The sequence below is a fragment of the Syngnathus typhle genome, linkage group LG14, assembly GCF_033458585.1.
Source record: "Syngnathus typhle isolate RoL2023-S1 ecotype Sweden linkage group LG14, RoL_Styp_1.0, whole genome shotgun sequence".
In the NCBI taxonomy this organism is placed as follows: Eukaryota; Metazoa; Chordata; class Actinopteri; order Syngnathiformes; family Syngnathidae; genus Syngnathus; species Syngnathus typhle.
The window spans coordinates 6,391,766-6,401,824 of NC_083751.1; the positions used below are offsets into that span (position 1 = coordinate 6,391,766).

General features: G+C 44.3%; 1 protein-coding gene across 1 annotated transcript in view; it reads left to right on the forward strand.

Moving 5' to 3' along the window:
- insrb (insulin receptor b) overlaps positions 1-10,059 on the forward strand; it is a 49,547-nt gene that overhangs the window by 33,425 nt on the left and 6,063 nt on the right. Inside the window, exons 5-22 of the mRNA XM_061296471.1 lie at positions 4,181-4,320; positions 4,403-4,547; positions 4,623-4,837; positions 4,956-5,082; positions 5,160-5,410; positions 5,822-5,989; positions 6,075-6,273; positions 6,785-6,914; positions 6,999-7,152; positions 7,264-7,412; positions 7,853-8,009; positions 8,245-8,341; positions 8,457-8,524; positions 8,598-8,827; positions 9,102-9,212; positions 9,293-9,455; positions 9,641-9,770; positions 9,849-9,983. Coding sequence (XP_061152455.1) covers positions 4,181-4,320; positions 4,403-4,547; positions 4,623-4,837; positions 4,956-5,082; positions 5,160-5,410; positions 5,822-5,989; positions 6,075-6,273; positions 6,785-6,914; positions 6,999-7,152; positions 7,264-7,412; positions 7,853-8,009; positions 8,245-8,341; positions 8,457-8,524; positions 8,598-8,827; positions 9,102-9,212; positions 9,293-9,455; positions 9,641-9,770; positions 9,849-9,983 — 2,769 coding nt within the window. The remainder of the gene's footprint in view (positions 1-4,180; positions 4,321-4,402; positions 4,548-4,622; positions 4,838-4,955; positions 5,083-5,159; positions 5,411-5,821; positions 5,990-6,074; positions 6,274-6,784; positions 6,915-6,998; positions 7,153-7,263; positions 7,413-7,852; positions 8,010-8,244; positions 8,342-8,456; positions 8,525-8,597; positions 8,828-9,101; positions 9,213-9,292; positions 9,456-9,640; positions 9,771-9,848; positions 9,984-10,059) is intronic.

Here is a 10,059-nt window from a genome sequence, read left to right on the forward strand (position 1 = left end):
TGTAATTGCGCGTTTACTACAGCAGGGGGCAGTGGCGCTCTCATTGTTACTTCTGTCACGTTTGCGACAGTGCAACATTTTACGATTTACAAGACAAGTTAGGATAGTCACGGTGGGGAGGGGGGGCGCGAATAGTTTTCTTCTTGCTAGGGGGGGGCGTAACAGAAAATAATTGAGAAGCACTGCTTTAACGTCAAATTATTGCCGTCATAAACGCACCATTACCAACATAATCATCATTGTGAATCAATCACACGTGTAAATGAGGTCTTCTAACAGTGACAAGCTGTTTTTAATGTGAGGATGTAGTAAAAGTAACCACTCCCCGCTAAAGTAGTTAAAAGTCTCACAACTAGCTAGTAAATGTAAATTACCTCGTGTTAACATTTGTAGTTTTTGGCCAAGCATTGCTTACTTTGGAAGCTGCCAGAGTCATTTTGCTGCCAATAACTGATTAATTTCCTGTTTGAAAGATTACTCAATGACTTGGAACCAGTTCACTTAGGCGGCTTAAGTGTGATTATTTCATGTGACGCAAAAGTATAAAGGGTTGATGTTATTATTTTTTTTCTTTTTCATTCTTTTGGATTTAATCAGAGTTGACGGTTGCTGTGGTCAGCATAAGCGATGCAGATGTAGTCCAATTTATTGTACATTTTTTGGAGAAAAGTGAGCGCAGAGGCAAATTGCATTGTTAAAAAGATCTGACATTAGTTATTCTGCATGTTTTGAAGAGCACATCAGTGGATTTTCTATTTGGAATAGCCACTAAAAAAGGAGAATTGTTCCAAAACATTCACACAGGTTTGGAGAGGAATACAAAAACATATTGGGTAAAGTCCTCCAGTTGTCCCTTTGTGGCTCGGAAAATTTGACATGCAGCAAGTGGCAGGCCAAGATGAGTCTTTCGTGGGAAGAGAAGTGATTTTTTTTTTTTTGTCCGTGCAGAGAAATAAGTGGGGTGTGGAAAAGGAGGAGAGATGGAAGAGGGGAATTCAAAAAACAGCGCTTTGTATTTGTGTTGTATCACTATCATGTGGCTAAATAATTAAAGTTATTACCCATGTGCAAGCACTTCTACAATTTTCCACAGTTGTGTGTTGACATAAACATTTTTATTTGCGGAATGAAAACAAAACACTCTGAGCTTTTAGTAGCTGGTAAGGACATTTCAACCCCCTATAATGACTTTTTTCACCATGTGTGTAGGAGAGTGGGCAATTTTCTTTGCATTAAGAGTCCCTCTTACTTTATTATACCCTTTTATTCCTCTCCCTTTTTTTTTTTATCGCAAAAATGTTTTATTTTTCTCAACATAATGTACATATTATACTGTTAGCATCTTATCCTCCCTCTGCTTTGTCTTGTGGACCAACATAAACCCGTTCGACCCAAATCCACAACACCAGTCACGGAAGAATCCAGTGCTTTGTTCACAATTTTTTTTTTATCAATAGCGGTCGGGAAAACAGGAAGAAGAAAGCAACCAAAATGACAGCATTAAACATGACTTAACGCAGGCTACCTATCATCCATATGGCCAGCGGCGATTCTTTCTAACTAGCATGACACCGGAAAACTTGGACAAACGTTTTTGAGACACCGCAATTGCGCTGACTGCTTTAAATGTTTCCCTGCTTTTTTCCCTCTGACTTCTTTTTTAGAGCTCTGTTGCTCGTACACCTCCAGCACTAGGTAGATAAAAGTCAACCAGTGCAGTTGAAGAATAACATATTAAAATCATCTGCTTCCGCCAGACCTGCATGCACTTTTCCAGATGCTTCCACCAGACACCGTTGCCCAAGTCACCGGGTTCAACCGGACAGATAAACACTGTCCCTTTAAGAGCCGCTCTTCGGCCCGAGCTTGCTGTCTGCCTGTGTGTCTGTGTTTTTCACTGCAACGAGCCAAAACGTTTTCTCTTTCTACATCGCAACTAGAGCGTTACTTCTGAAGGAGCTGAATATATGATTTTCCGTGTGTGGAAAGGGGAGGGTGGAAGAAAATACCAGAGATTGGCCTCCTACCGTTGTTTAGTCGCAATTATTACATAGTGTTTCCACTTACTAATAAGTCGTAAGCGGAAACAGTGGCGGAAATTCCTTTTTTAAGGATTCATGAAACTATAATGGGCCATTTGAGCCACTCGGGCATGATCCCCACATGACTTCCATCGTCCCATTGAATTTTGTCTTCTTCTGTGTGCTTCCCAGGGAAATGACTTGCTAATAACATTTGCATGAACTTAATATTAAAGGGCAATTAGTGTCCACATTCCTTAAAAACCCCTTAGCATCCTTTGTTCGCCGTAAGCGGCATCTCTCATTTTTATGGCCAGACTTGTTACATTTATAAGAGCAAAGGTCATGGAGATAGCGGTCTGGTGGTAGAAGTCTAAAATACTGGAGTTTAAATTCGAGGCAGAACTTTAGAGGTAAAGCTGTCATGTCTTTAGTCAGAAGTAAAGAGCAGGATTATGTTTCTTTTGAGAGGGCTCATTTGTGAATGAAACGTTATCCTCTGTGCGGTTGTGCATGCATGCATGTGTGTGTGTGTGTGTGCAGACTGGTCCTTCGATGAAGCTTGCCTTTTGTGAATGAGTCTCCTGAAAGGCGGCATTATGATGACCTCCTTTCCCAATGCGCGTGTATGTGATTACGTGGGGAAAGACGTGTTTGCAGTGAGAGAACGTCGCTCGCACATCTCAGATAAACTAAACGTTCGTTGGGGACTCGAGATTGTGTCTCACTTTCTTTTGTTTCTGCATCCATATGTGTTTGTGTGTGTGTGGAGGATGAGGAGCATCGCTCCTGTATCCTTCACTGTTCAAGAAAACCAAAACAGTCTCATGGAGTATATTGACCTTTAAATATTTACTATTTAATCATTGTGTTTGGTGTATTTTGGTTATATCTTGTTCAACTAACCTCTGCCTTGTGATTTTTTTTTCAATGGACACAAGGGCCATGCCACTGATGAAAAAAATAAAAAATCCTCATTTTTTAAAAAATTAAATCAACTAATTATTTGTCAAAAATTCAAATAATTTTTAAAAGCAAATTGTAGATTTTGCTTACTACAATAATTCAATTAACCAATTATTTAATCAACTAAATACAGGAAATGAAGAACATTGAGTATAAATTCTTCACATTACTGTTGTTATTCTAATTTACAGTGAATTATTTAACCATCATTTAATACTTATGTGAAGAAAAAAATAAACACAGAAATACATCAACTCAACTTAGCTTTGCTTAGAAAGCACAACTGCAGCAAAATATTAATAAAATATTTAAAAAAGGAGTATTAACAAAGATTTGATTCATGACAAAATCACCTGCATAGTTTTCTATGCAATTTAAGTGGAAAATGTTTTCAGTATAATTGCACATTTGAGATGTATTTTAAATTAAAGTGTACATGTAAACTACTACTACCTATTACATATTATTTAAGATGGAACATTTCTGTCTTTTACAGGCAGTGTAAAAAGGTGCTTTGAATAGCTCTGAACACTCTGGGCCTTGTTGGGATGGAAGTGCTGTGTCATTCCCGCTTCCAACACATTCCTGCTTCATTCCGTTTGGTCATCTCCCATTCTATGTCCAATCAGTCTGCACACTTTGGCCATTTGTGGTTTTTGCTTTCAGTGTTCAAAAAACAGCTTAGTTGTTTTGTCGACCTCAGGCGCAACATCTTTTTTTTTATCCTAACACTAATCCAGTCACGTTGACTGTCATCCCATTCCTTTTCTAAAACAAAAGCGCAGTTCAGTTTGGCAATGGTATCCTAATAGATTCATTTTAAAAAGCAAAAGTTATGAATGAATACCAAAATAAATCTTTTGAGGTAGAACACTGACTAACATTTTAGTTAGCATCACAAAACTATTTTCCCATAGGAGGTAGTTCGAATTGATTTGTTCCAGACTGAAACATTTACCACATTTTTCTCTCAACATTTCATTTTTAGTCTGGTCCTCCTTTTGGAATAATTGTGACTAAAATGCCCAAATGGCAGCTCTGAAACGTATCGAGCACAGTAATCCATTTTGGAGGAAATGCACAAAACGTCCTTGCTTGTCTATATTGATCGCTATCGAGCGCTATCATGTCAGTAAGTGCTGCCCTCATTAGGATGCTGATGTTTTTATTGACGCTCCTCTCACTCTACGCAGGTTGACATGCTCGCCATGCGCAGGCCTTTGTCCCAAACTTTGCGTGGGGAATAAAACCATCGATTCCGTCACCTCCGCGCAAGCTTTGAAAGGCTGTACCGTTTTCCAAGGCAACATGATCATCAAGATTCGCGGCGGGCGTGAGTACAGGATTTCACTGGTTTTAGAAAATATTGTTTAGGAGCTCAGTGGCTGACCGCCATCTTTTTTTTGACTCTGCAGATAACATAGCGGCTGAGCTGGAAGCTAGTTTGGGCCAGATTGAGGAGATCACGGGCTACCTAACGGTTCGCAGAGCCTACGCTCTCGTGTCCCTCTCCTTCCTTCGTAAACTACACACCATCAGGGGGGAGCATCTCGAGGGAGAGTAAGTCTTCTCGTTTTTTTTTTCCCTCCCCCACCTCCCCCTACTGTAACTCATGCATTTATGCATCTCTTCCAGCATCTATGCCTTCTATGCACTGGACAACCAAAATCTGCGTGAGCTGTGGGACTGGTCCAAGCATAACCTGACCATCCAGCACGGCCGCACTTTCTTCCACTATAACTCCAAACTGTGCATGTCTGAAATCAGTAAAATGGAGGAGGTGACGGGCACCATCAAGCGCAACCAGAAAAATGACATTGCAGTGCGCACCAATGGGGACCAAGCCTCCTGTGAGTTTGCAGGATTTTTTTTATTAGGCTCTGTTTGAGCAGATACACGCCGAAATATGTCACAAATTAGGAACTTTGTGTTTTAAATCAAAGATACATGCTGCTTTATCTCTTCCAGGTGAAACCAAGCTGCTGAAATTCACATTCATCAAGGCGGCGTCAAATAAGATTTTAGTCAAGTGGGAGCCATTTTGGCCGTTAGATTTCAGAGACTTGTTGGGCTTTATGGTTCTCTACAAAGAAGCGTAAGCATCTGACACAAGGCTAATTTTTATCATTCACCGAGGACGTTTCCGTCATGTTGCTTCCTCGTGTCTTCTAGGCCGTACAAGAACGTGACGGAGTTCGACGGGCAAGACGCGTGCGGTTCTAACAGCTGGGTGATCGCCGACGTTGACCCGCCAGCCCGCGTTCCCGACAACAAGGAGCAGAGCGAGCCGGGTCATTTGATCCGACCCCTCAAGCCGTGGACCCAGTACGCCATCATGGTGAAGACCCAACTGTCCGCGTCTGACGAGCATCAGGTTCACGGGGCCAAGAGCGAGATCATCTATGTCCGCACCGATGCTTCCAGTGAGTTACTTTTGAGCCACACACAAATTTGGAATCGATGAGTGAACTTCATGCACGACAAAAAAATGGTAACTCAAATATGACCAGGAATTGTGGTTGCGCAACATCTCTCATTGTAGCAAGATGCTTTCTTGCAACATTTTAACGGCTACTGTGTCCGCTGCCGACTGCTGATCAGTCGAACCGAGTGGAACACTTGGCAGAAATGCCACGATCGTCATTTGCACACAACTGTGCAAACAAAAGACTGACTCATTCAAATCATTGCTCCATAGTGACGTTAGTGGACAAAAACCCGGCAGGTTACCTTTGTACAGCAATGACAGAGGGGCAAAAAAAATCAATGACTGATCGAGCCGGACGTTTCTAGAATGTCGTGCCCTAACGTTTGTCTCCATCAATCTTCCTCAGTGCCGTCAGGCCCTCTGGATCCCATCTCCTCCTCCAACTCCTCCTCCCAAATCATCCTCAAGTGGAAGCCTCCCACCAATCCCAACGGCAACATCACCCACTACCGGGTCATCTGCCGCAAGCAACCCGAGGACAGCGACCTCTACAAGTTCGACTACTGTCTGCAAGGTCGCTATCCGACCACGTTGACATTTCTTGACAAATCTGTTTCGTTTTTTTCCCACGCTTGTAAACATCTTCGGTCCTTGTACAGGAATGAAGCTGCCGTCCCGGACCCCGACCCACTTGGATAGCGACGACGAGCAGAAGTGGAACCACACGGACGAGCCCAACATAGGGGGCAAGTGTTGCGCTTGCCCCAAGACGGACATCCAGCTCAAGAAGGAACAAGAGGAGATTGAGTATCGCAAGACCTTTGAGAACTACCTGCACAATGAAGTTTTCGAGAGCAGGTACATTTCACAAGCGTCGACAGTGTGGACTCGTTTTTTGTTCCGGGTCGGACAGTGGGTGGGAGGTGGAGGCCCAAGTGCCCACTTGAAACACACACACACACTCCGTTGCGGATTCCCTACGGGGATGATTACTGAGGCCGTTATCATTCACGCCAGTCAGGCGTGCAGTCATGCAAACGGCTATTCGGACACACACAGTCAGTGAAGCTAACCTCAGCGGGACTGTAATAGGTCAGTGTCATGCAACACGGTGCGCAAAGACCTCTCCGTGTTTCCCTTTTTCATCACGCAAGGGGATGCAGGATGTTTTTCTCCCACTTGAGCAGCTTTTAACTCAACCTTGCAGCTCTGAACTCTTGGCAAGAAAAGTACAGAATAGTCAATGATGCTTTAGTAGAAGTCAGTCCACTGCTGCGGAAATGTCTGGAAGTGGATGTTGGCTCATGAATACCACCTAGTGGAGGTAGTTTGTAAGTGCTCTGTCTGGTTTTTTATTTTTTTCTCCCAGACCTGCTCGTCGGCGCCGTTCAGTGGGCGTGGCCAACGCCACCGAAATGCCTTTCCTTCTTCCAACACTCGCCAGCGTTCCTAACGGTTCTAAAGCCACACCGAAAGACGAGGACGAGGAGGGAGCTAAGGTCTCAAACGCTGCCTTTTACTGTTTGAAAATAAAGCGACTTTGTAATTAATAATGGTCACATTTGAATTTCCTCCCCGCACAGGTTGAACTGAAAGTCTTTTCAAAAGAATCAACCGTCATCTCCAATCTGCAACACTTCACCAGTTATAAGATTGAGATCATGGCTTGCAACCATCCCACAGACCTCAAGCGCTGCAGCATGGCCACTCTTATCAGTGCGAGAACCATGCCGGAAGGTGAATCCATCTTTGTTTAAATACAAACAAGCCGTTTTACGGACTTGATCAGCAGGCGGCTTGCAAAGCGTGCAAGGAATATAATCTGTTTTCTTCTTCATGGTCTGACAGAGAAAGCAGATGACATCCCAGGCCTGGTGTCCCACGATTTAATGAACGGCGAGCCTGCCTCTGTGTTTATTAAGTGGAAGGCTCCCGTCTCTCCAAACGGTCTCATCATCCTCTATGAAGTCTTTTACCGCAAGGTTGGGGAGACCGAGGTCAGCACCGCTTGTGTTACAATGCCCCGCTGTCGTCAGATAGCAAGAACTAGCAGAAGAGGAACAAAAAATATTTGTTTATAAAACCGCAGGATTGCTACTTCTGCAGTTCATGTTTGCATATATTTATTTGTGTGGCGTAAATGTGTGAATTCGACTTGCATTGCTATTCATGGTGCGACCGCGTGCGTGCAGGAGCCAGTCGCTGCTGTTACCATAGCGACAGAGGCAGGCAGGAAGACTAGAATGCAGGCAAAGGGATGGATAGGCATCTCACCTGCACTGCACTCTGCAATGCATCTCGCACCTGTAAAATGATTATGATTTTTTTTGGACACAATAGTGGCACATGATGAAATTAAAAGATGTGCTGCACCGTTAAAACCTCACCACACAACCGTACATATTTTTGTTTTCCTGACTTTGATTTGTTACTCCAGGTTCACACAGCTTGCGTTTCTCGTCCCGCGTACCTCAAGTCTGGCGGTACCAAGCTGTCGCTCGTACACCCTGGGAACTACAGCGTAAGGGTCCGCGCCACCTCCTTGGCAGGAAACGGCTCTTTCACAGAAACCGCCTACTTCGTCATGCCCAACAGTAAGGCTGAATTAAAATCCTGCCGTGCACTGGGGATGTTCCGAAATGCTTTTATTGATTTTCTGTATAGCCACGTTAAGGTGAAATACTATGATGTCAAATTTGATGAAATGTAACCACTAAATTATTTGAATGGGTTCATTTTATGTGACTGCCCCAGGGAGTAAAACCTTTATTAGCCGAAATTTGCCTTCAGTTGCTTTGACCTGACCGAAGCCTTGTATGTGATTTACAGAGGATCCGGGTATAATTGGGGTCGTCATCGGCCCAATCATCTGCCTCATCCTGCTGTTGCTCGTGGGAGGGGCCGTCTTTGTGGTCTTTAAGAAAAAGTAAGTGTTGCAGTAGCTTTAGGACCTTAGGACATGCTCTTCATTGAGGCAGTGTTGCGCAACTTCTCAAAAAAATTCTCAGTGTGTGACACTACTGTGTTTGGATCTGTTACAGGCAGACAGAAGGCCCAACTGGACCTCTCATTGCCTCCTCAAACCCGGAGTACCTCAGTGCCAATGATGGTAAGACGCGTCATAACAAACTGCGAGGAGGAGGGGGTTAGATGGCTCCTCACAACTCCACCATTTTGTGTAGTTTATGTTCCAGATGAGTGGGAAGTACCGCGGGAGAAGATCGCAGTGCTCGGGGAACTGGGTCAGGGCTCCTTCGGCATGGTCTACGAAGGAATCGCCAAGGACATCGTCAAAGGTGACCCGGACACCCGAGTGGCCGTCAAGACCGTAAACGAATCGGCCAGTCTGCGAGAGAGAATTGAGTTCCTCAACGAGGCGTCCGTCATGAAGGCCTTCAGCTGTCACCATGTGGTAATAACCCCCCACGCTTTCCGACCAGCATAAGCCCTCATTACTCAGAGATTCATGACTGTCTTGTTGTGTTGACGCGACCATACTGACTCACAATATGACTTCCAAAACAAACAATCCCACTTGTAATAGCTGTTTTACTGCCTTGCCATATGTCCTGACGTTCTTTTATATCTTTACTCCTGCTGGCTCAGATAATCAGGTCCAAGGTTCATGATTGAAGTTGTTTTTAATATGTGATTTTTTTATGATTTGTATATTTTTTTTTTAATAGGTACGCCTCTTAGGTGTTGTGTCCAAGGGTCAGCCCACCCTAGTGGTGATGGAGCTAATGACACACGGTGATCTCAAGAGCTATCTGCGAGGTCTCAGGCCAGACTCTGAGGTTGGCGCTGTTTGCAAACGATTAGCCGATACAAACAGTCCACCACATAGGTAAAAAAAAATCGTATTCCTGTGTGTTAGAACAACCCCACCGGCCGTCCTCCACCTACCCTGAAGGAGATGATCCAGATGGCTGCGGAAATCGCAGACGGCATGGCCTACCTCAACGCCAAGAAGTTTGTGCACAGGGACCTGGCAGCCAGAAACTGCATGGTAGCAGATGATTTCACCGTCAAGATTGGAGGTACTGATCCACTTTTTTTTTTTTCTTTCCGATTCAAATTGTGTTTCTGAAATTGTCTAAGCATCTAAATAAGGCAACAAAACTTCAGTTGTATTGTATTGGATATCCAAGTGTACCTAATAATGTGACTGTTACATTACCTAATAGCTCACTGCACTCAATTTTCACCTTTCCGTCCATCTCAGACTTTGGTATGACGCGAGACATCTACGAGACTGACTACTACCGTAAAGGAGGGAAGGGTCTGCTTCCCGTCAGGTGGATGGCTCCAGAGTCTCTGAAGGACGGAGTCTTCACCGCCCACTCCGACTGCTGGTAGGCGAGCTGGCCCACCCACGGGCACATCTCACAGCGCTCATCGACGCATTCTGAGGCCTTTTCTTGCTCTCGCAGGTCGTTCGGCGTTGTGCTGTGGGAAATCAACACGCTAGCGGAACAGCCGTACCAGGGTCTGTCCAATGAGCAAGTTCTCAAATTTGTCATGGACGGAGGATACCTGGACCGCCCGGACAACTGTCCCGAAAGAATGTGAGTTCTTGAAAGTCCCAGTTGTGTTTATTATTATTAGCTGCAGCTCTTGTTGATATTTGCGTCATGCAGCTTT